Source organism: Ursus arctos, unplaced genomic scaffold (assembly GCF_023065955.2).
Source record: "Ursus arctos isolate Adak ecotype North America unplaced genomic scaffold, UrsArc2.0 scaffold_2, whole genome shotgun sequence".
NCBI lineage: Eukaryota > Metazoa > Chordata > Mammalia > Carnivora > Ursidae > Ursus > Ursus arctos.
This window is the reverse complement of record NW_026622874.1, coordinates 18747922-18768487: the sequence shown is the minus strand read 5'-3', so window position 1 is coordinate 18768487 and position 20566 is coordinate 18747922. Positions and strand designations below refer to the sequence as shown.

General features: G+C 51.4%; 2 protein-coding genes across 9 annotated transcripts in view; one reads left to right on the top strand and one right to left on the bottom strand.

The window, feature by feature from the left end:
• Positions 1 to 14780, top strand: CLEC20A (C-type lectin domain containing 20A). Its single transcript, XM_057315616.1, has 7 exons — positions 1 to 360; positions 2069 to 2134; positions 4049 to 4414; positions 5597 to 5689; positions 10853 to 10969; positions 11769 to 11854; positions 13719 to 14780. The coding sequence occupies exons 1-7, from the start codon at positions 6 to 8 to the stop codon at positions 13797 to 13799; spliced, it is 1164 nt and encodes a 387-aa protein (XP_057171599.1). The 5' UTR covers positions 1 to 5; the 3' UTR covers positions 13800 to 14780.
• Positions 14539 to 20566, bottom strand: part of RASAL2 (RAS protein activator like 2) — a 341891-nt gene continuing 335863 nt past the window's right edge. For all 8 annotated transcript variants that reach the window (XM_026509285.4, XM_026509283.4, XM_057315613.1 and 5 more), the window contains one exon: positions 14539 to 20336. In XM_026509285.4, the coding sequence (XP_026365070.1) occupies positions 20172 to 20336 (165 nt within the window). In that variant the 3' untranslated portion in view covers positions 14539 to 20171. The remainder of the gene's footprint in view (positions 20337 to 20566) is intronic.

Here is a 20566-nt window from a genome sequence, read left to right as displayed (position 1 = left end):
AGCTGATGAACAGCGGCAAGAACTTCTCCAGGGTGGAGGTGGAGCTGAGCTGGTCGGAGGCCCTGCGGTACTGCCGGCTGCACCACACGGACCTGGCCGATCTGCAGAGCATGAACAGCGTGCGCAGCGTGGGCGCCCTCTACTCCCTCACCAGCAGCACGCACGCGTGGATCGGCCTCTTTTTCGACGTGCGTGTCCAGGGCCTGAGCTGGTCCAGCGGCTCCGCCTTCTCCGCCCCGGTGTGGAGCTCGCTGCCCGTCTTCAAGGAGGGCCTCTGCGCCACTCTCTACTCCATCTCCGTCTTCCCCAGCCTGGGCGCCGCCTCGTGCACCGCGCAGAAGCCCTTCATCTGCTACTACGGTGTGGCCCCAGTCCCATTCTGGGCCTGCCCTTCCCTGGGTTGGGGGGGCGGGGTTCTTCAGAGCAAGTGGGGGAGCGTGGGGGGGCGTGGGGGGGGAAGACTCTCGAGTCTTTCTCAGGAAACTGACTAGCAGCCTAACCCCCTTTGCTATAGTTCGCTCTGCAGCCTTAGTTTCTATCTCCTCTGTCCCTCATTCCTCAGACTCCGTCATCAGAGAACAGGTGTCAATCAGGGGAGAGAGAAAGTAAAATCTGGAATGTTCCACAAGTCTCCTGCCAATTAGAGACTTGGGAGAAGAGGAAAAAGAAAGGGGAAAAAAAAAGGGGGGCATCCGTCTCTTCCTCCTCCTCACAGAGCAGGGGGCTGGCAACCACTCTGCTCCTGGGAAGGAGTGGATGGGAGCCACCCCCTTCAGGCTCCCCAGCAGGAAATCCGGGGTACTCAGCGCACTTCCATCCTGCCCCCTGTTGGCCCCTCCCGGCCCCTTGGTAGGAAGGTGCTCGGAAGGCACAGAAGGGGATGCTTAAGGACCAGACCGCACTTTTCTTTTTTCTTTTTTTTTTAAGATTTTATTTTTATTTATTTATTTGACAGAGATAGACACAGCCAGCGAGAGAGGGAACACAAGCAGGGGGAGTGGGAGAGGAAGAAGCAGGCTCATAGCGGAGGAGCCTGATGTGGGGCTCGATCCCATAACGCCGGGATCACGCCCTGAGCAGAAGGCAGACACTTAAGGACTGTGCCACCCAGGCGCCCCAGACCGCACTTTTCTGGTCAAGAGGGCCAGTTTCTGCTTTTCTCCGTCAGCCGAAGCCCAGCCCAGCCCTGTGACCCCCTAAGCCCTCAAATAGGGGCATGGACACCAACCTGATGGGTCGCCAGTTCTCCACCCCATGCCTGTCACGGGGCCTGGAAATGTAGCCCACAGTGGCGAGATTTGACCATCGGACTCCCAAGCCAGCAGAGAGATGTTCAGGGGTAGTGAGTGTGCAGGGGTGGGAGTCCTCTCGAAGAAAGGGCCGTGGGTGCAGGCTCTCCCTTCCTCCCTCTGTGCTTTGGGCTCCCGTGAGACACGTCCTGACTCCACCCACTTCTCTCCTTCTCCCCAGCCCACCGCCCTGGCCTCTGTTCAGGGGGTGGGGGGTGGTCTGCCCCCCCACCCAGTCAGTTCTCAACACAGTGTTGAGAGTCTAAAAAATGCAAATCAGGTCACTCTGCTTGAACATATGTAACAGGTTCCCTTAGCACTTAGGATCACATCCCTTTTGAGGCCAACCAGGCTCTGCTTGACCTTTCTGGCTTCCTCTCCTATCCCTGGCCCTGGCCACACTGGCTGCTTTCTGCTCCTCGGACACACGCTGGCCCTTCCCACTTAGGGTCTTGGCCTGGGCTCTACCCGGGGTATTCCTTCCTATCACTTTGCAAGGCTGGCTGTCTCTCATTTTTCTCTTCAAGAGCAAGGATCCTGCTTCTCTTATTTCTGTGCTTTTCCCAGCGCCTAGAATAGTGTCTGCTACAGAATAGAGGCTCTCTCTCTTTCTCTCTCTCTGTATGTATTGCTTGAATAAATGTAATAGAAATGGATGAGCCTGTCTGCCCTCGAGCTGGGCTTGCCCTGGCTTCTGCTTGGTGGTTCCTGGTGCCCACGGAGGGTTCTGGGCAGCCCTGCTCCCTCCCCATAACCCATGGTCTGTTTCTTTTTTACAGACCCTGCTGTGGGGCACCGCATCTTCACGGAGCCTGCCCTCGGCCCCACCACCTCTCCAAAGCCAGGTACACCCCGAGGAGCCTGCCCTCCTTCGGACTCGTCCACCTGGACTGGCCGCGGGCTCGTGCCGCCTGTGTCCGTCTGCTTCCCCGCGCTTGTCTGGCTGAGGGATCCCCGGCTCTGCTGTCCCTAGGCTGAACCCCGTGGAGAGAATCAACCCAGTGTTATTATTCACATTATTATTATTTTTAAAAGATTTTATTTATTTATTTGAGAGGGACAGAGCGAGCACGCGCATGAGTGGGGGGAAGGGAGAGGGAGAAGCAGACTCCCTGTGGAGCCGAAGTCAGAGGCTTAACCGACTGAGCCACCCAGGCACACCCCCCCTTTAAAGGTTTTATTTATTTATTTGAGAGAGAGAGAACATGCAGATTATTTATTATTATTGTTCAGACAAGGAGGTGACTTGCTCCAGGTCTCCAACCAGACGTGGCATTAATGGCCTAGGCTGCATCCCAGCTCTTGTGATGCCCCCCTCCTCACCTCAGTGGCTTGGAGGTGGGGGACAGGGAGCACCTCTTCACAGCCCAGTCCCATCCAGCTGGTGAGGGGGACTTCCCTTCTGATCATTACTACCCTGATTTTTTTTTTTTACTTTCTTCACATCTGGTGTAAAGAATCCATGACACAGGAAATAGAAGCTTGGCACTGCATCTGCTTTATAGACTTGGTTTTCTGCATGCTATGGAATATGGATTGTAGAGGGAAGACGGCCGGGCTTCCAAGGCTGAATCTCGTCTTGCCGTGTAGTATGGCATGAGTTTGGGCAAGTCATCGCCGACCCGAGCCCCCCTTTCCCCACCTGTAAAATGAGGTTAATAACATCGACCTCTCAGGATTATAGTGAGGATTTAAACAGGTGACGAATGCCACCGCACAGCTCGGGGCTGGGGAGCACCAGTTGCTTAACAGAGGGTAGCTTTAAAAAATCAGTTTAGATAGGGAAAATTAGGGAAACATCAGGCAAATCTTGACGGGCTTAGATGAACAGGTGTGTGTCAGAGAGTTTGGGAGGCCCTATTTGAATCTGAGGATGTGGCTCTCTGTTCTGCAAATAGAGGCGTTTCCCTCAGCAGGACTCCGGAATCCGTCCCACAGGATCTGACACCACGTCGTCGTTTCCCAACTTCCATTGTTTAGAATCGGATGTGTGGGCTTGTGTGCTACAGAGGAGACAGGACTGGCAAGGGGCAGGGCAGGTGGGGGTGGTGGGGGGTGGCCCAGGCCGTCCTCTGGGAGGCCGCTGTCCTGCGCTGTCTGAGCCCCACCAGAAGTCAGGGCCGCTGGGGACGGGCCCACTCTGCCTCCTGTCTGGCAGGTCTGTCCCTCACCAGCCTTTTCTTTTCTCCCTGCTCTCCTGATAGGAAAAATATCACATACTTTCTCTATTCCGCCTCAGCCTGCGAGCCTCCTGAGAGTGCGGACCAGAGGCTCCTGGAAATCACAAATGGGGCTGCCTCTAAACTAGGGTTATCGTATCTTCCTTCCCACCTCCCCACATGGTTTAACCACCATTTAATTAAGTGCTAATTATTTGCATGCACTGTGTGAACCCACTCGTTTACATGGTCCTCATTTAAACCTTTAAATTCGTTCAGGTGATACTATTCCCCCCTTTGCACAGATGACGAAATCGAGACTTAGACTTCACTTACAAGGCCTAGCCACGAGGAGAGCTCTTCACCTCTGCTTTTCCTAGTTTTCTTGCTCCCAACATGGGAGCTCCCCCATGATAACTCACCCATTCTCCCAACCTGGTAATTAGTTCTATAAAATCATGGGTTTCATCAAACCTAACACCCAGAGACCCAGGGAGGAGGGCCTGAGTGGGACCAGAGCTCTGTCCCCATGGAGCAATGAGGCCTGGGTTGTCAGGTCCAGGACCTCAGGCCTGGGGTCTCCCTGTTCTTTGCCCACAGCTGTCGTCACGATTGGCCAACAAACCTTCCTGCGATTTGCCCGGGAGGTGACGTGGCGGGCAGCCCTGCTGTACTGTCGCAGCCATCACACGGACCTGGCCGACCTGCAGCTGGTGACCGATGAGGCAGACAAGGAGGCCTTGAAGTCCATCACCAGTGAGACCGAGGCCTGGATTGGCCTCTACTTCAACTCGGCCTCTGGGGCCCTGAGCTGGTCGAGCGGCCTGGGTGCCAGCATCCCCACGTGGCTTCAGGTGCCCGAGTTCGGGACAGGACTGTGTGCGGGGCTCCGCACCTACGCACGCTACTCCCCCAGAGTTTATTCGCTGGTCTGCTCCGCCCTGAAGCCCTTCATCTGCTTCTACGGTGCGTGGCAGCCCACCCCTGCTGACCCTGGCCTCACTGCTGACCCTGGCCTCACCGTGGCTAGAACGGGATGGGACATGGTTTACTTAGCAGCAGGAGACATTGAGGTTAGATCCAAAGAAGCGCTTCTAGACTCCCAGGGTAACAGCGGCAGGCTTTATTTTAATTCTGAGGGAGCTTTCAAGAATGGAATGGACCCTCCCGAGTCTCAGGGCATTAGCCAGTAGCAATGGCAATTAGTTTTGGGGCGAAGCAGGGGTTAAAAGCATGGACTTTAGAATCAGGCAGAGTCTACCACTTGTTAGAAATTTTTCCTCTTCTGGAAAATATACTTAACAAAATGGTATTGTCAATACCCATCTCCGAGGATGGCTTCAGAGACTGAATGAGAATGTACATGAAGGGGCCAGTGGAGACACGGGCACACAGTAAGCACCCGGCACAGTATTAGCTCTTCTCACTGTTGCCCCGTAAGTCATGGGAACCAGAGGCCTACCTGGTTACTCTGGATCTTGTGTATAGTGTGTCATCAGCAACAGGCCACATCCGGCCTCGCCCTTTCCTTCTCTCTCTCTCTTTTTCCCTCCCTCCCTCCCTCCCTCCCTCCCTCCCTCCCTCCCTTCCCTTCTTTCCTTCCTTCCCCTTCCTTCTCTCCCTCCCTCCTGCCTTTCTAGCCTCTTTCTTAGTTTTTTGCAATAGCTTTATTGAGATACGGTCCACATACCTTAAAAATCACCCCCTGGAAGTGTCTGACTCTGTGGGTTTTAGTAGTTGGAGGGGTGTGCAAGCATCAGTGCTATCTAATTTAGGACATTTTTATCACCCTTACCCTCGAGGGGTCACTCCCCATCCTCCCCACCTCAGCCTGGGCCGCCCAGCCGCTAGTGCACTTCCCGTCTCTGTGGACGTGCCTGTTCTTGGCTGTTTCTTTTCGTGTTTTGGGTTTGATGAGAACTGCGATCCTCATCTGTAAAGCAGGAAGGATGCTTCCTCCCTTGCTGGGCTCCTGCGAGGATTCAAGGCCCGGCAAGCCCCATCCCGTGATTGGCACACGCAGGGGCACGCATGCGCATCCAGGTGGCTGAGATGGGGGCTGCTGAGTGCCCCCCATGTGAGACAGACCTGGGGGGCGCTCTGTCCCATGTCAGCCCTGCCCTCACTACTCTCTTTACTTCTTTGCAGACCCCTCCATTGGGCACGGGGAATCCACCGCTCTCCCTCCAGGCTTTCACGCTCCCTCCTCAGAAGTGGCTGTGGAGCCAACGCTCAGGCCAAGTACATCCCTGTTTTCTGTCCTGTGTGGGTGCTTTGGACCTGTTTTTGGCTGGGTCCCGGGGTCCCCAGGGCCTGCGAGGTGGAGAGGTCGCCTGCATGCAGTAGCATGGGGTCGGCCCCATGGCATCCTCCCAGAAGGGGATTTTCCAGTCCACCTTCCAGCCCCCTGCAGGGCCAGCTGGGTTTGGAGAGGGGAGACTTGGTCACCATCAACCTCCCTCCTCGATTTGGGCCACTAACTTGCAGCTCCAGAGCCAGGAGGCTCCAGAGAGGCTGTGTGCCCCCCCTCGTGGTGGTGGTGAGGGCCAAACTGGGAGACTGTGGGGACTATGCTGGGCGGTGCTCCTGAGAAGTCCTCAGAGAGGCCTTTGGAGTTCAGTGTCCAGAGAGGGAAGCACGAGAGAGGTGCCTGTTGAATTCCTTGTGATTTCGGGCTCCTCTGGGTGGAGGGAAGATGCGGGATGAGTTGTTGGGACTATGTGGGGGGACATGTTGGGAACGACAGTGATTGCATTCCTATAACATTTTTAAATTCCGGAAACATCCTCACAGCTATTACCTCCTTTTGCTTCCCAAGAGTTCTGAAGCTAAGTAGGGTAATTGAGGGTAAAACACACTTCTCCTGGCTTTGTTCCAGATTCTTCCGTCTGACAAAGGCATTATTGCCTTTGCTGAGGACACGGAGAACTTAGGGGACTTGCTCTTAGTCGCAGAGAGCTTCATTTATAATCTGGAGACACAGAGTAAAATCAGGGGCCCCTCTGAAAGAGCCCAAGGCCGTGACAGCTGGTGTTGTGTGGATAGGCACAGGCACTGTGGGAACACAGGAGGGGAGTGTCCCAGTCCCTGTGATGATCTGGATTTCCTGGAGGAGGCGGTTCTGTACCTGTTTAGGACCACGAGGAGAAGTTAGCTCGCAAAGGGGAGTGGGGAGTTCATTGCAGGTGGGGTGGGGTGCTTAACGCTGAGTGGGGACACCCTGGTCCTGCAGGGGAACCCCTTGTGAGCTGCAAAGGAACCTGGCCTCCTCCTGCAGGCAACGGAGCCAGGGCTGGGCTTGTGGGCAGATTTGGTTCAGAAACTGGGTGAGATCCTGTCCTCTGCTTCCCATCTGAGGTCTAGCCTGGCCCCCGCCTGGCTGCCCCACACCCGACCGGGCGGGCAGGGCCAGGCGTGGAAGAACCAGACGGCTGCAGCAGGGCCCGGAGACCCCAGGCCGGCGCGGCTTCCACTCTGCCCAGCGCACCGCGGGTCCCGCCTCGGCCGCTGGACGCCACGCGTCGGCGTCCTCGTCCCGCGGCCCGGGGCCTTGGTCCGGGTCCCGTCGCCAGCCTTCGCTCCTGGCTCCTGCCGCAGGAACGAGCGCCGGGCGCCGACTCCCGCCCAGCTCGGCCGCCTCTCCCCTCCCCCCGCAGTTCCCTCCTCCGTCCCCCCCCCCCATTCCCCCCTCCCCGCGCGGCTCTCCAGCCCCGGGGGTGACCTCCGCCCCGCGAGGAAGGGCCCCGGCCCCTGCGGGTAACTGTCCTCGCCGCCGAGCCCGGCTGGCCCTCCGGGGACCCTCTCTGTCCCGCAGGCGGGGCCCGGGGCGGCTCTGGCCTCCGCTTTGAGCCCTGCCCCGGTCCATGCGTCCCCGGGGGCCCCCGTTACCCAGGGCAGGCCCGCGAGTCCGCGAGAGGCGGCCGGCGGCCCCGCGCCGCTCCCGCTCGGCACCCCAGCTACCGCCAGGATGGGGGCGCCCCCGGGTCGGCCCCAGGCATTGGGCCCCGCGCCCCCCAGCCTCTCCCGGGAGCTCCCCGGGGACCGAACGGAGCGCCTCGGAGCCTTGGGCGCACGCCTGGGAGCCAGCCGGGAGCCGGCCCGCGTCGCTGCGGGTTGGGGACGCCACACCGGCCAGGCCCCAGCCGCCTGGCTCCTCCTGGGAGTAACAGAGCCCTAGGCTCCCGCTCAGGCTACAGGCGAGGAGGCTGGGGGCAGGGGTCGCGTGCCGGGCCACCGTCTCCCTCCCCTGGCTGCATTCCAGCCCACTCTCTGCAGGATCCCGTGCCGCCAGGGCCGGTTCCCCCGCCCTCCTTGCGGGGTAATAATTGAGGGTGGGCGATCCTGGGGAGCAGTCCTCTATTTTGGCTGCAGGAGTCTGACGGCCAAGCGTTGGGATGATGACTCTCCTACTTAACTGTGTGGCTCTAGGCAAGTTTCCTAACTTCTCAGAAATCCGTTTTTCTCATGTTTAAAGTCGAGAAAAATACCAGTGTCATAAAGATCTTTCAGTGCCTGGTGTCTGGCAGACCCTCAATTAATGTCAGTTACTACCATTCTCATCTCAATTCACTAGTGAGATGTTTGGTGATTCATTCCATCCCCGGCCTCTGTCCTTACTCAATAGACAGGGCTGACCTCACTCTTGTTTTATTAATTATAAATGATTAGGAATGATCAGATTATGAATTATTGAGATTGAGGAATCTCACGGGGCAGGGTGCTGTCTACACCTCTTTGTATCTTTCCTAGGCCTTGAATAGTGATTTACAGGTGGGTGGACGACTTAATTCAACATCACTTCCTGAGGACTGGGTTTGAACAAGGCATGGACAGCGGGTACCAAGACGAGCAGGGCCCATTTCCTGGTTTTAAAAGAGCTTAGTCTAATCGGAACTAGTAGCGACAACAGTTGCTAAGTGTTGAGCCAGAACTGTGACCTGAGGGCCCCGTTCACTCTGCCTGGAAAGGTGGTGGCCATTGGACAAAAAGTTAACGGAGGATTTCAGGCAGCAAACGCTAGCACGTCCTTCCCTCTAGAGGGACCAAGGGCTTCGGCAAAGGCAAGTGGATGGGACAGGGTGTGGTTCGGGGAATGACAGGTAGTCTGACGTGACCGGAGTGGAGGCTGCGTATTTGGGAACGGAGTGACCGGAAGAGGGAAAGAAGGGCAGTTTGAAGGACGTGACCCCGCCATCTGTCTGCAGAGGTATCAGAGGCATCCAGCAAGGGAGCAGAAGTCTCAGCGCTGCAGTTCATAGAAGCAGGGCGGGTGTAATGACCCGGGACGATGCATGCATCGGGGTGCGAGAGGAAAAGGGCACAGTTCAGCATCATACATGGGGCACATTCACAGCAACACTGAGAGGAACCACCCATGCTTGGAAGAAAAGGCTGGAAGGAAATGTGTGAAAATGTGAACAGTGGTTATATTCAGGTGATGAGACTGAGTGTTTCTCCTGTTCGGTGTTTCTGAATTTCATACATTTATTCATTTCATGAAATAAATGGGCAGTGCTTTGGGTGGGGAAAGAAGGCGGCATTTGGAGAGGCACGAAGGGCACGTGTGGGGAAAGGCTGTTGCACCGGGTGGGACATGGGACTGAGGCAGAGGGTAGGCCCGCAGCATGAGGAGGGACATGAGGGAATTAGTTTTACATCGTTTACAAGTGGCAGTAATTGAAGAAATGTAAATACAAACACATTTTTAAAAATGCTCAGCTTTGTTCATTGAGTCACAGAAATACAAACTAAAAGCAAGATGCATTTTTAAAATGATTTTTCTTGAGGAGGGGGAGGGGCAGTGGGAGAGAGAGAGAGAGAGACTTTTTTTTTTTTTAAGATTCTATTTATTTATTTGACACAGAGAGAGACAGCCAGCGAGAGAGGGAACACAAGCAGGGGGAGTGGGAGAGGAAGAAGCAGGCTCATAGCGGAGGAGCCTGATGTGGGGCTCGATCCCAGAACGCCGGGATCACGCCCTGAGCTGAAGGCAGACGCTTAACCGCTGTGCCACCCAGGCGCCCCCGAGAGAGAGAGTGACTCTTAAGCAGACTCCACGCCCAGCGCGGAGCCCGACTCGGGGCTCGGTCTCAAGACTCTGAGATCATGACAGGAGCCGAAATCAAGTTGTACGCTTAACCGACTGAGCCACACAGGAGCCCCTTAAAATAACATTTTTACTCACCAGTTCGGCAAGTGATAAAGTGATAAAGGGGTGATAATGCTGGTGCGAATGTGGGAAAATCAGCGATCCCAGACCCAGGATGGGAAGGGAGGGTGGTGCTAGCCTAGCCTTCCGGCAGCATGGCAGTTCTGAGACGTGCATACCCATACAGACGTCCTGTTTTGGGGACTTTACTAAGAAACAACAGTACACACATCCCCCCGAGCACCCTGCACACGCGGGCCGTCTCTTGTAGCGTTATCACAGTGAGAAACTGGAGGCAATCGCATGTCTACGAAAGCAGGGGGGATAAGGTCCGGTACATTCAGTGAACGACTGTGCAGCCTCTAAAGAGAAGAAGGTAGATCCTGACGCATTTAAATGAAAAAACTCAAGTGTGTGAAGAATATTCTGTAACAAACTGAACAGCAGTTGTCCCTGGGTCAGGGGAGGGAGTACTTTTGTTTCAGTATTTTACAACAATATACCACAAAAGCAATATGGCTATTTCCATATTGGGAAGGAAAGAAATGACAACTGCAAGGCACTGACAGGACTTTGGTGACAGCGTGAGAGGGAGTAAGGGAGCAGCTGAGGGTACCTGGGCTCCCTGGGCCTCAGTGGATGGGCAGCCGCGCGGGGGAGAGGAGGTTGCTCTGGGGAGAGGCTCCGCGTGGTATTGGAATAGGTTGAGTCTGAAGCGCTAACCTCTTTTTTTTTTTCTTTAAGATTTTATTTGTTTGAGAAAGAGAGCGAGAGAATGAGTGCGGGGAGGGGCAGAGGCGGAGGGAGAAGCAGACTCGCCGCGGAGCAGGGAGCCCGATATGGGGCTTGATCCCAGGACCCTGGGATCATGACCTGAGCCGAAGGCTGGCGCTTCACCGGCTGAGCCACCCAGGCGCCCTGAAGTGCTACCTCTTGACTGAAATGTCGGGGGTCCCTGGCTGCCCCAGTGGGGTCTCTGTGAAGCTGGCAGACGCCCTTCGGGGTAGGGCCTACTGAAGGACAGCACTGGCTACTGGGGAGGATTCTCCTCCTATTGCCCAAGTCCCCCCCGCAGGTGTCAGGGACTCTGAGAACGGGGCGCAGGAACTCAGGGACTGCGTGCGGCCCGAGGGCGTCAGTCAGGGTTTGGCCGGGGCTGAGCTTCCCCACCGGCCGGTCTCTGCAGCCGCAGCGCCCATGCCTGGCGTCTAGCTCAGACCCCCTGCTCCCGACCCCTTTCCTCTCCGCTCCTGCAGCTGCGGCCCCTGGAGGAACCGGCAGCCAGAGAGGGACGGCCCCAGGCACGCAGGCCCCAGCTCTGAGCTCAGCTCGACGGCCAGAGTCTGAAGAAACCGCCGCCGCTGCCGCATCAGGTAGCCGCCTCCTCAGCAGCGGGCCGTTCGCTGGGGACAGCCGCTCCTTCCCGGGCCCTTGAGCGCTTCGGGAAGCTTCGGGAAAGAGGGCGTGCAACGTGGGGAGGGCAACGGGGGCAGAACAAGGCCGGGAGCCGGGCGCGAGCCCCCTCCCTTCGCGAGCCCCCTCCCTTCGCGAGCCCCCTCCCTTCGCGAGACCCCTCCCTTCGCGAGACCCCTCCCTTCGCGAGACCCCTCCCTTCGCGAGACCCCTCCCTTCGCGAGACCCCTCCCTTCGCGAGACCCTGCTTGGTCCGCCCTGCCCGCGCCCGGGGGCGTCGCGCGCACCCACTGACGTCATCGCGCGAAGGTACTTCACGGACCACGGGGCGCTGGCGCGGCCGCCCTCCTGTGAGGAGCACAGGGCTCAGGGCCCGACGCTGCGCGTGTGGACAGGCTCGGTGAACCTACTCGCAGTTTTCTGGGGTAGAGCTGGCCTCTAAAATGTGGGTGCGGGGAGAGCGGAGTACTTCCGGCGTGGTGTGCAGTACCTCCCGAGGAGGTGTTAGGAAGGAGGAAAACACCGGAGACACAGCCGTGACGGCCTGTGGGCGGCCGGCACGTGGGGGGAGCTGGCATTGCCCCCCAGCGGCCTGAGGCTGGGCCTTCCTCCCGCGGCAGCCTCTCTCCCTTTTTGAAATCCGAAATCACCGGTGGCATCTATGGCACCCACTGGGGGCCGTCCTGCCTGCTAAGAACTGAAGGTTCCAAATGGCAGGAGGCTACATTTCCCTGAGCCAGATGGTACTTTCTTTTCCAGGGCAGCTCTTTGGAATCCTGAAAGCAGATTTTAGCATCCCAGCTCTGACGGACCCGGAAGATATGAAAGACCACTTTCTGAGGGAGGTGAGACTTCAGACCCCGTCTGATTTTGATGGGTCAGAGGGCTTGACGATGCCGGCAATACTGTGGGAACCAACAGACCTAGAGGAAGAGCTTTGGAAAATTCGCCCCTCTGTGCCTATTGCCATCACGCAGGCTCGTGGTGACAGGCTGGTGCGCGTGCTGAGACTTTGGATCCTTTTCTTACTCTAACATTTCTTCCTAAGCCTTTTTTTTTTTTTTTTAAATCAAGACGGCATAGTCAGAAGGACCTGGATTAGGGTCTTGGCTTCCTACTTGTTAGTTGTGTGACCCTGGGCAAATAACCTAATCTTTCTGTGTATCAGTTTCCTCAGGAATTAGGGCCAACAAAACCTACCTCATATGGTAGGTATTATGATGAAGTGAAACGTTCCATATAAAGCGCTTGCAAACTGGCCCGTAGTAAGCGCTTGATAGACACAGACATTAGCTGTTACTATAAACATTATTATTGTTCTGAACATACACTTGTTCCAGGCTCCCCCACCACCCTCTGTTGTTTTAAAGGATTATAAGGTAGGACATTATGAAGAGGAAGAATTGTTCCCAAATATTGCAACGGAAGCCTCAAACTGATTTTCGAATATGGCTGAAGGGCGCATTTGTCCGTTATACCAGATAATAACCGTAGATGTCAGCGCTAGAGAGTTCCTTATAGGTCATACAACCAAATCATAATGTTACAGAGAAGACAACAGATTGGCATTTATCTGGTAGCTTACTGCAGTTTACTCACCGGCCAAAGAAACAGCACCCAGGCCACTCATTCTAAAACCTCATAAACTCAAGTGTCTGGAAAGAACAGTGGTGTGTGTGTGTGTGTGTGTGTGTGTGTGTGTGTGTGTACATGCACTGGCCTGCCGGGGACTGGGGAGAGGAACTAGAAAGTTTTCAGTGCATTTTGCTATTGAGAGAGGAACAGGTGCAAATGATGCAATTCAACATCTGGTAATTGTTTTAGAAGTTCAAGTAATAAGACTGCAGTGCTGAGTAGTAGGTTTTCAAAAGTCAAGGACCCTTTTTTTTTTTTTTGGTGGGTGGGGGGAACCAAACCAGAAATCATCTTCCTTCTGTTTTAAAGTAAAGCCAATAATGGGAAACTTGGCAGTCAAAACAGGGAATTCCACCTTTGGTAAGATGTATCTATTCCCTATTAATGGAGAGAATCTCTACCTCACAGACTTAAAGGATGGAAAAGGTGGGCACAATGTGTGTCTGTGTGTAGGAAGGTACAGCATATATTATTAGTTTAAGCAGCATTTTAAATTCCAAACAGAAGGCGATGAAACACATGGAGCGAGCTTACCCCAGTTCCAGGGACAGGGACAGGGACAGGGACAGAGAAACATGGTGGCAGACAGACACAGTGCTCAGGGCTCACCATGGTCTAGTGGTTGTTAACCCCAACTCAAGTTAGAATCCCCTGGGGGAAGTGGGAAAAAGAACTCAACCCCAATCCATAGAGAGAGAGAGTTAATTGGTCAGTGGTGGAGCTCAAGAGGCATCCCCCCTCTTTTCTGATTTCAAAGTTCGGTAGTGTTTCTGATGAGCAGGATTGAGAAGCACTGGTTAAGTCATTTGTTTTAGTCCTGTTTGTCATCAGACCCCACCCCCCCACCCCTGCCCCCGGGGCTGTGGGGGTCTGTGTGGTGGTGGTCGTAGTGTCCTAACCAAATTGATTTATGTACTTTCCCATTAGGGAAGGTGCTAAGGACAAAAGGCAGGCAGCTGGAGCAGGGCTGAGAAAAAATAAAGGGCATGGCTGGACAACAAGGGTAGAGGTGGGCAGTTTAGGCCAGGAGGTCACAAGATAGCAACGGCAGTTTCTCTCTTTTTGATGTTTCAGATCCAAGAAGTCTTAAAGCTTACATTAGGTCATGAGCAATTCAGATTGAAATGGGTTGGCTTCGAAGTAAACAAAAAATAGCCCATGTCAACGGATCTGCAGTCTTCTTCTCGCACGATCTTCTCTGGATTTTGAGCGAATTTTAGTCTTTTAATTCCTAGTAGATGAGACTGCACATTTGTTCCAGGCTTTTAGAAATAACTCCAGCTATATGAAGAGGCTAACTGGTAGAATTGCAGACTCGCACCTCGCACGAAAGAAAACTACCTAGGAGAAAAAAAGTGGCCTTCCTGGATTTTATAGAATGAAATAGGTATGCAGAAGCAGATGGAAGCATTTGGGGACAGTAACCTAGAGAATGACAAGCAAACAAGAACAAAAAACCCCAACGAAGCAACAAAAATCCTGAAACAAACCCCATTAATCTACCTGGGGAATTAAGAGAGGACATAGAGGCTGGGAGGCTGAGTGAGGCTACGCTTCCAAATGGCGTGGAGGACACTTTCCTTCTGAGCCACGAGCTATTAAAGAGACGTCAGGTGTTCCAGAAGGAGGAGCTAAGGGCATCATCACAATACAACTATTAATGTGAGCTATTTGTCCTACTACATGTAAATATTTTTTACCTGTCAATTGGGAAATTCTCTGACACGTTGTTCTTAGTGTTAAACCATAACTTCAGAAAAAAATATATAACCTCAGAAGAATGTTCCTGCATACATTTCCTTTCTGGTTTTTCTCCGAGTGTTCTAATCACCCAGTTACATGCTAGAAGTAAGGTGGTAAATAGGTCCAATACAGTAGCAACTTTAGTCTGAAATGTTTAAAGTTAAAGTTTATTTGTATTCTTTGTAGGAATATCAATAAAAGACCTCAAACGTATCTATATCTGTACATGTACAAGAACCATCAAAAATTATTCACAGAACAAAAATAAATCTTCTTTAGAACAAACCCAGGTAATGAAATGCAGATATGGATCTCACATATGGAACAATCTAAGTGCTACCAGCACAAAAATATGGCTTTAAAAATAAAATAAAATCTCGGGTTTTGTTTTTCTAAGGTGTATTTCTCTTTCTTGAAATAAAAAATAAATTATTTAGAGCTATCATTGTAAAATAGTCATGTGTATTAACACATTCTTATTAAGGCCCTGGAGATGAAAAAAAGAATCAAATTTAGAAGGTAAATGCCTCACAGGTGTGACTCAGGGTAGTGTGCTGCTGTCTGCGTGGGTTAATTCTAAAGTCACTAGGAAATATCTAAGCACCAGTCAAAATTTAACCTTTACTATTTATTCCCACTTTTCTGCAGGATAGTGGTCATTGAGTCAATTAGTATTTTAACCTTTTGGTGAACTGGGAACTGAAATTTCTCCCTTGGGAGTTTGGAAATGACATAAATACGGTATTTATACATGAACATTTGAACCCGCTCCCACAGATGATGAAGGCCCCTACAACACAGCTTCTGTGGAAATCTTTCTACAACAACAGATAAATCTGGTCTTAGGTCCCAAATGAAAACATTTCCTAGTGGAACACGAGGGCATTTGAATGAAAAAGAAGAAAGGAGTAGGACGTGAAAATGCAGGCTGAGACGCGGGCAGAACGGCCACTTTGCTCTGCTGGGGTGGCTCGCTGTCTTTGCCGGGTCCTGCTTGCTTGGTTTCTCAAACACCTGAGGAGTCTGAACAGGAACCAAAGCTCCTTCTTTCTGGAACCTACCCTCAGATCAATGATATTCAGCTTTCTTCCTATGACCCGCATAGTATCAAGGATGATATCTAGGATTCTTGAGACGATGTCAGACCAAACCAATTTCAAGTCACTTTAACTTATATATACATATAACACATATGGTACATTTTAAAGAGGAACGAATCATGGTCATAACGTCTAACAAATGAGAGCACAAAACCTACAAAGCTCAAGAAAGTCTGGGAACCACTGTTCTGTAAGATGGACTAACATTTAGAAAAGGGAAGCCCTGGGAATTGTGTGTTTTGTGTGGCTGTGCATGTGTTGTCTGCAGTCTGCCTTTCCACCGATCTGTGTATTTGAAGATCGGGCAAAGGGTATAAATGCTGCTTCCTCGAACCTTCGGGCTACTGAGAGGCTGCTGTACATCAGCCCCCTTTTGGCTCATGTATCTTCCTCATGTTCTTTCACTCCTCATAAGATATTTATTCTGTCTCATGCAAATTTCACCACTTTTGTCCTTCCTAACCTCAAGAGAATTCATAACTGGGTCATGACAACAAGAGAATGCTTCTAGAACTAGTAACAATCCCTCGAACATGGAAAGAGGTTCTATTTAAAAATTCAACACCCCAACATATCTTGCTTTTAAAAGACCAGTAAAATAGGTTCTTCCAATTGATACACTGATAAGCACAAAGTATCCCAAATTCTTGGCCCTCAGGTAATGGGTGGGAAGGCAACTATTTACTATTGGGGCAAACACGTGATTTCACACGAGATCTGAGAAGGGGAAGGGAAATGGAGAAGGCCCTTTTGGTTTCCACAATCTGTAGGGGAAGGTGGCCCCCAGGGGGGTAGCTGACAATGACTGAGGCGGTGACGTGGACTGAGGAGTGGCTGGGTCAGGCCCAGTGACAAGTCTAGTCTGGTGTCCAGCCTCGCTCCAGGTCGCACGGGACTTAGGTAAACCCAAAGGGGGTTCCTTCCCCAAGTTCCCACAACCAGCCTTCTCAGGAATTCCAAACTGCAGATAACTAGAACTCAATCTAGGCAGAAGGCAAAGCAAATACTAATGCAAACTCACGTGATGGCCACGGTCTTGCCCTGGGACGTCCGAAGAAGAACTGCTCCCTCTCTGGGGCACCTCTTGAGGACAGAGTGAGAGCCAGGGGCCAAGAGAGCCAGAGCTCCATGAACAAAGGCTGAGGTCGACTAAGATCTGGAAAGCTTTACTTTTAAAGTCCAGCAAATTCTCAAGGTCACACAGCATCGGAGACAGAAACTCCTACTCTTTCTTTCACTGTCCAACAACATCACAGGGAAAGGTGGCAGCAGAGCAGAGAAAGCGACTTGTGACCAGCTCGAGACCAAGTGAAGACAACAAACAGCAAAGACAGCACGATGAGCTCATTTTCCTGCATTCTTCTCATGAACGGGCTGCCCTGGCCTCTGACGGCACCTTGGTGAGAGCGCCTGCAACACGGCTCAAGTGTCTGTTCTAGTTACCTAGATGTCATCTTCCGTGTCACGGCTTATGTCGTAGAGACTCGGGCAACGGGAGGACCTGGTGGAAATGTCACTCTTTCTGCTGCTTAGGCCCAAAAAGCCTGTTGCTCCAGTGATATAAAAAGGGAGTATGAAAGAAAGTGCTTTCCTGAATTCCTAAATCCTACCCACACTGTCCTTGTGAATAGCCAAGTCTTGCTATCAGCTTAGACAGGCACTTCACCTGAATTCCCAATTCCACCGGACCACGCTCCAGGCTGCAGCCTTCGATGTGGGGGGTGTGTGGCTGAAGGAAGAGTGGGTCACGGCCATCTGAACCCGTCTGCCTCTCCTCGACCAGGCCCTCCTCCCCGCAAGACATCTGGATGTAGTTTTTTGGGCTGAAGAAAAGCCAAATTAAGCAATACCTCCATAAAAATTATCAGCTGTTGGCTGCAGTCTTCCATACTTCAAAAACCTTTCCGAGTAAGTTCTACAGATGGCAGCTGCTCTTAAGACATACTCAGAAAAATGTTTGGATGGGAAGAGGCTCAAACGATAATCTAAAATTTAATATCTGGCAACAAATCTGAACTTCTAGCTAGCTTCTAATTTGATTTTTTTTTTTTTTTTTTTTACTCTTTTCTCTTCATTCAAGATAACCTGATAAGAGAGGGCTGCATCATGTTTCCAACATTTTGGGCATTAAATCTTCCAGAGTAGGCAGCCCTCTACGGGGATCCCACTATGCCAACAAGATATAGGCAGTCATCAAAAGCATATCTGGTTTTTTGTGTCTCTCCCAACCCCCAATACAGGTAAGCTTATCAGCCCTCTGTCATCCATAACTAACACTTCTGAACTTCCAAACCTCAATGCAAGACATCACCCAAGTTACACATTTAAGGCCACTAAGACTGACACTTCTTTTACCAGGCTTTCTGCAGCCCAGTGGAAGGCTTTACAAAGAATGGATTAAACATGACTGGAGCTGAGAATAGCTCTAAACGAGGACACCTATGTTTACTCCCCCCCCCCCCCCCCGCCAACACAGGGCACCTTCAGAATTAGTAAGGTTGTTTTCCTTTTAAAGTAAGTGATTTTGACCACAGTGTGCCCTAAGCTTAGAGGGAAGAGGGAAGAGTTTGTAAAACAGCTATTGGGGGTCAAGTAATTAACCAAATGCCAAAAATCCAAGGGCATGAAAACGGTCAATCAGCTAAGCAGATGAGCAGCCGCTGATCTACAGCTCTGACTGGCAGAAACGAGAAGATGATGAAGGGAAATGTTCTAAAAGGCTGTGGGTTGGGGACTGTTGGGAGGTTGCTGAGATGCAAGGTCCAACAGAGATCCACCTGGGAGAGGGCAGTCCTCAGGAGGCCCGAGTGCAAGCCGGGTGCCGTGACAGGGAGGCTATTCCCAGATGTCGAGGCTGGGCTTCACCCAGCAGAGGACACGGTAAGTGTTCTCCTGTTTCCTTATAATATTGTCTTATGTGGAAACACTCACTCCGTGCATAGGGCTCCCTCGGGTCTTTGATTTCTTCCTCTCCCCTTTTCCTTTTCTTTTAAAAAAATTTCCTTAAATTTTGTAATTTAAAATAAACATCCTTAACTTATTTGAGAAATGTTGTTGCTTTCTCAGGATAAAGAACTGCTTAGATCTTGCTTAAAGAGATTCAAAACCCTTTTAACGTTATATCTGACAGCAGAGAAGTCATGAACTTTTCCTATTTGTGCAGTTATATGTACATATGTGTGAGTATATATGTATATATATATTTGTATATATAATGTCTGTTTTAACACGTAACATTCCATACTTCTGATAATCAAGTTTGCATTCAAGATGACATTTCACACCTCTGGAAAAAAGGAAGTAAATTAGCTTCCATGACTGTTTCTGTCCTACAATAAAGCCAAGGATGACAGTTGGTGAAACTGAGTCATTATTGCCAAATCTATGAAGAGCATGGGAGTAACAACTGGAACGCATGGTCCTTGCACTTTTAGTTTTCTTTGTTTATAAGTGGAATCATGACTTTTAAGACAGCCATGCTTCGGATCTGGATTTCCTTTCCAAATTTTAGTGAGGAAATTAGAAGCCATTTAAAAGATAAAGACTGAGATAAAATTACCCTGCCCAGAGATTTGCTAGTACAATGGATAAAATCTTTATCCCAAACAAAAACTGTAAGTTACAAATAGAAAAAAAAATTTTTTTAATAGGAAATATTCAGAGATTCCTGCTATGGTATGATTAGCCCTTTTCTGTGTGGAAGAAAGGGTGTTTATTTTGGATGGCTTATGGACAGCATATTTGAACAACCTCTCCAGGGGAGAGTGAACCCTGGTGGTGAAGACTGCTCCCACTGTGGGGGAGGAAAGGGCAGTGGGTATGTGGAGATGAAGATGGTATGCAGAGACACAAATATTTATAGTTCTGTAAACTCTAAAGAGGAAAAAGAACACCCTTTATTACAACTGGGGTTAAAAAAAGCCCCCTATCTAAAATGGAAAATTCCCATCTGCTCTAGACAGAAGGAAATAAACATCAACAGGAGTTCAGTAGAAACCACTCCTAAAGTCCAGTTTTGATGCAACAGCTCTTATCTGTATCTTCTGAAACAGTGTATCCCCAAATCAGATTAGCTGTCCATCCAGAACCAGTCCTGCTTGATCAATGGGTTCAATTGTTTTGTTTGGTTCTTGGTATTTGCATGTTCTCCTAAAGGACAAGGGGAGCAGAGTGGGATTTTTAGACTGGCAGATGAATCCCTGAAAAATTCATTCTGACAATGTCCTATTGCACTCCACGTGCTTCTATCTGATAAGACACTTGGTCTCTACCTACCGAGCCCCTGGGCTCATCTCTCACTCACACATCGTTCCTACTTCTTCCTCCTCTAACAACTGCAGTGCTTTCAACAAGAGGAAAACAATAATAAAAATAGTAATAATTAAAAAGGTAATCTACATTATTCACTTCCTTTTGGTATATTACAGTGGTATTTTCTGTACATGGCCCAGAACTAAGTTCCCTATGTACATAGAGACATGGGGGGAAAGCATCGACCTTGGAAGTCTCAGCCTTATGCCCTGAAAGACAAAGTTCCTTTCTTCATCCCAGAGTGTCTTGCCACTCTGCTGTTCGGAAGTAGCAACATTCTGTAAACCTGGTGGGGTCGGGGAGAGGGCTGGGACAGGAGAGCGGGGACATTTCCTTCTGTCTCCTCCCACAGTCTGCGTGCTCACAAAGGCCGTCAGCAGCTGCTGTTTTTGAATTCACCATTCTCCGTGATGGAAAGCTTGGTGGGGTTGGTGGGGGAGATGCCATTGCGGACCTGCATGCTGTAGCGCTCCTTCACCTGCGTCAGCGCGCTCATCAGTCTGGTGTTGGCCGAGTCCAGGGACACGATCCGCTTTTCCTGTAACACACCAATGGGGGCTTTATTCAGGCTGCGTGCAGGATGCCGCACGGTAATGCTCCACTGAATGACTGTTCTAGTGCTTTCTATCAAACAGCAGTACGCATGATGCTTCCCAGACAAATGGAACGTCTCTGCCTCTTTCTGCGCACTACTCAGGTTTGGCTTCCCCTGAGCCCAAGGGGTCTGTGTTTCTTTTCTCTCTCTTTTTTCCTTTCAGCACAGCAGGA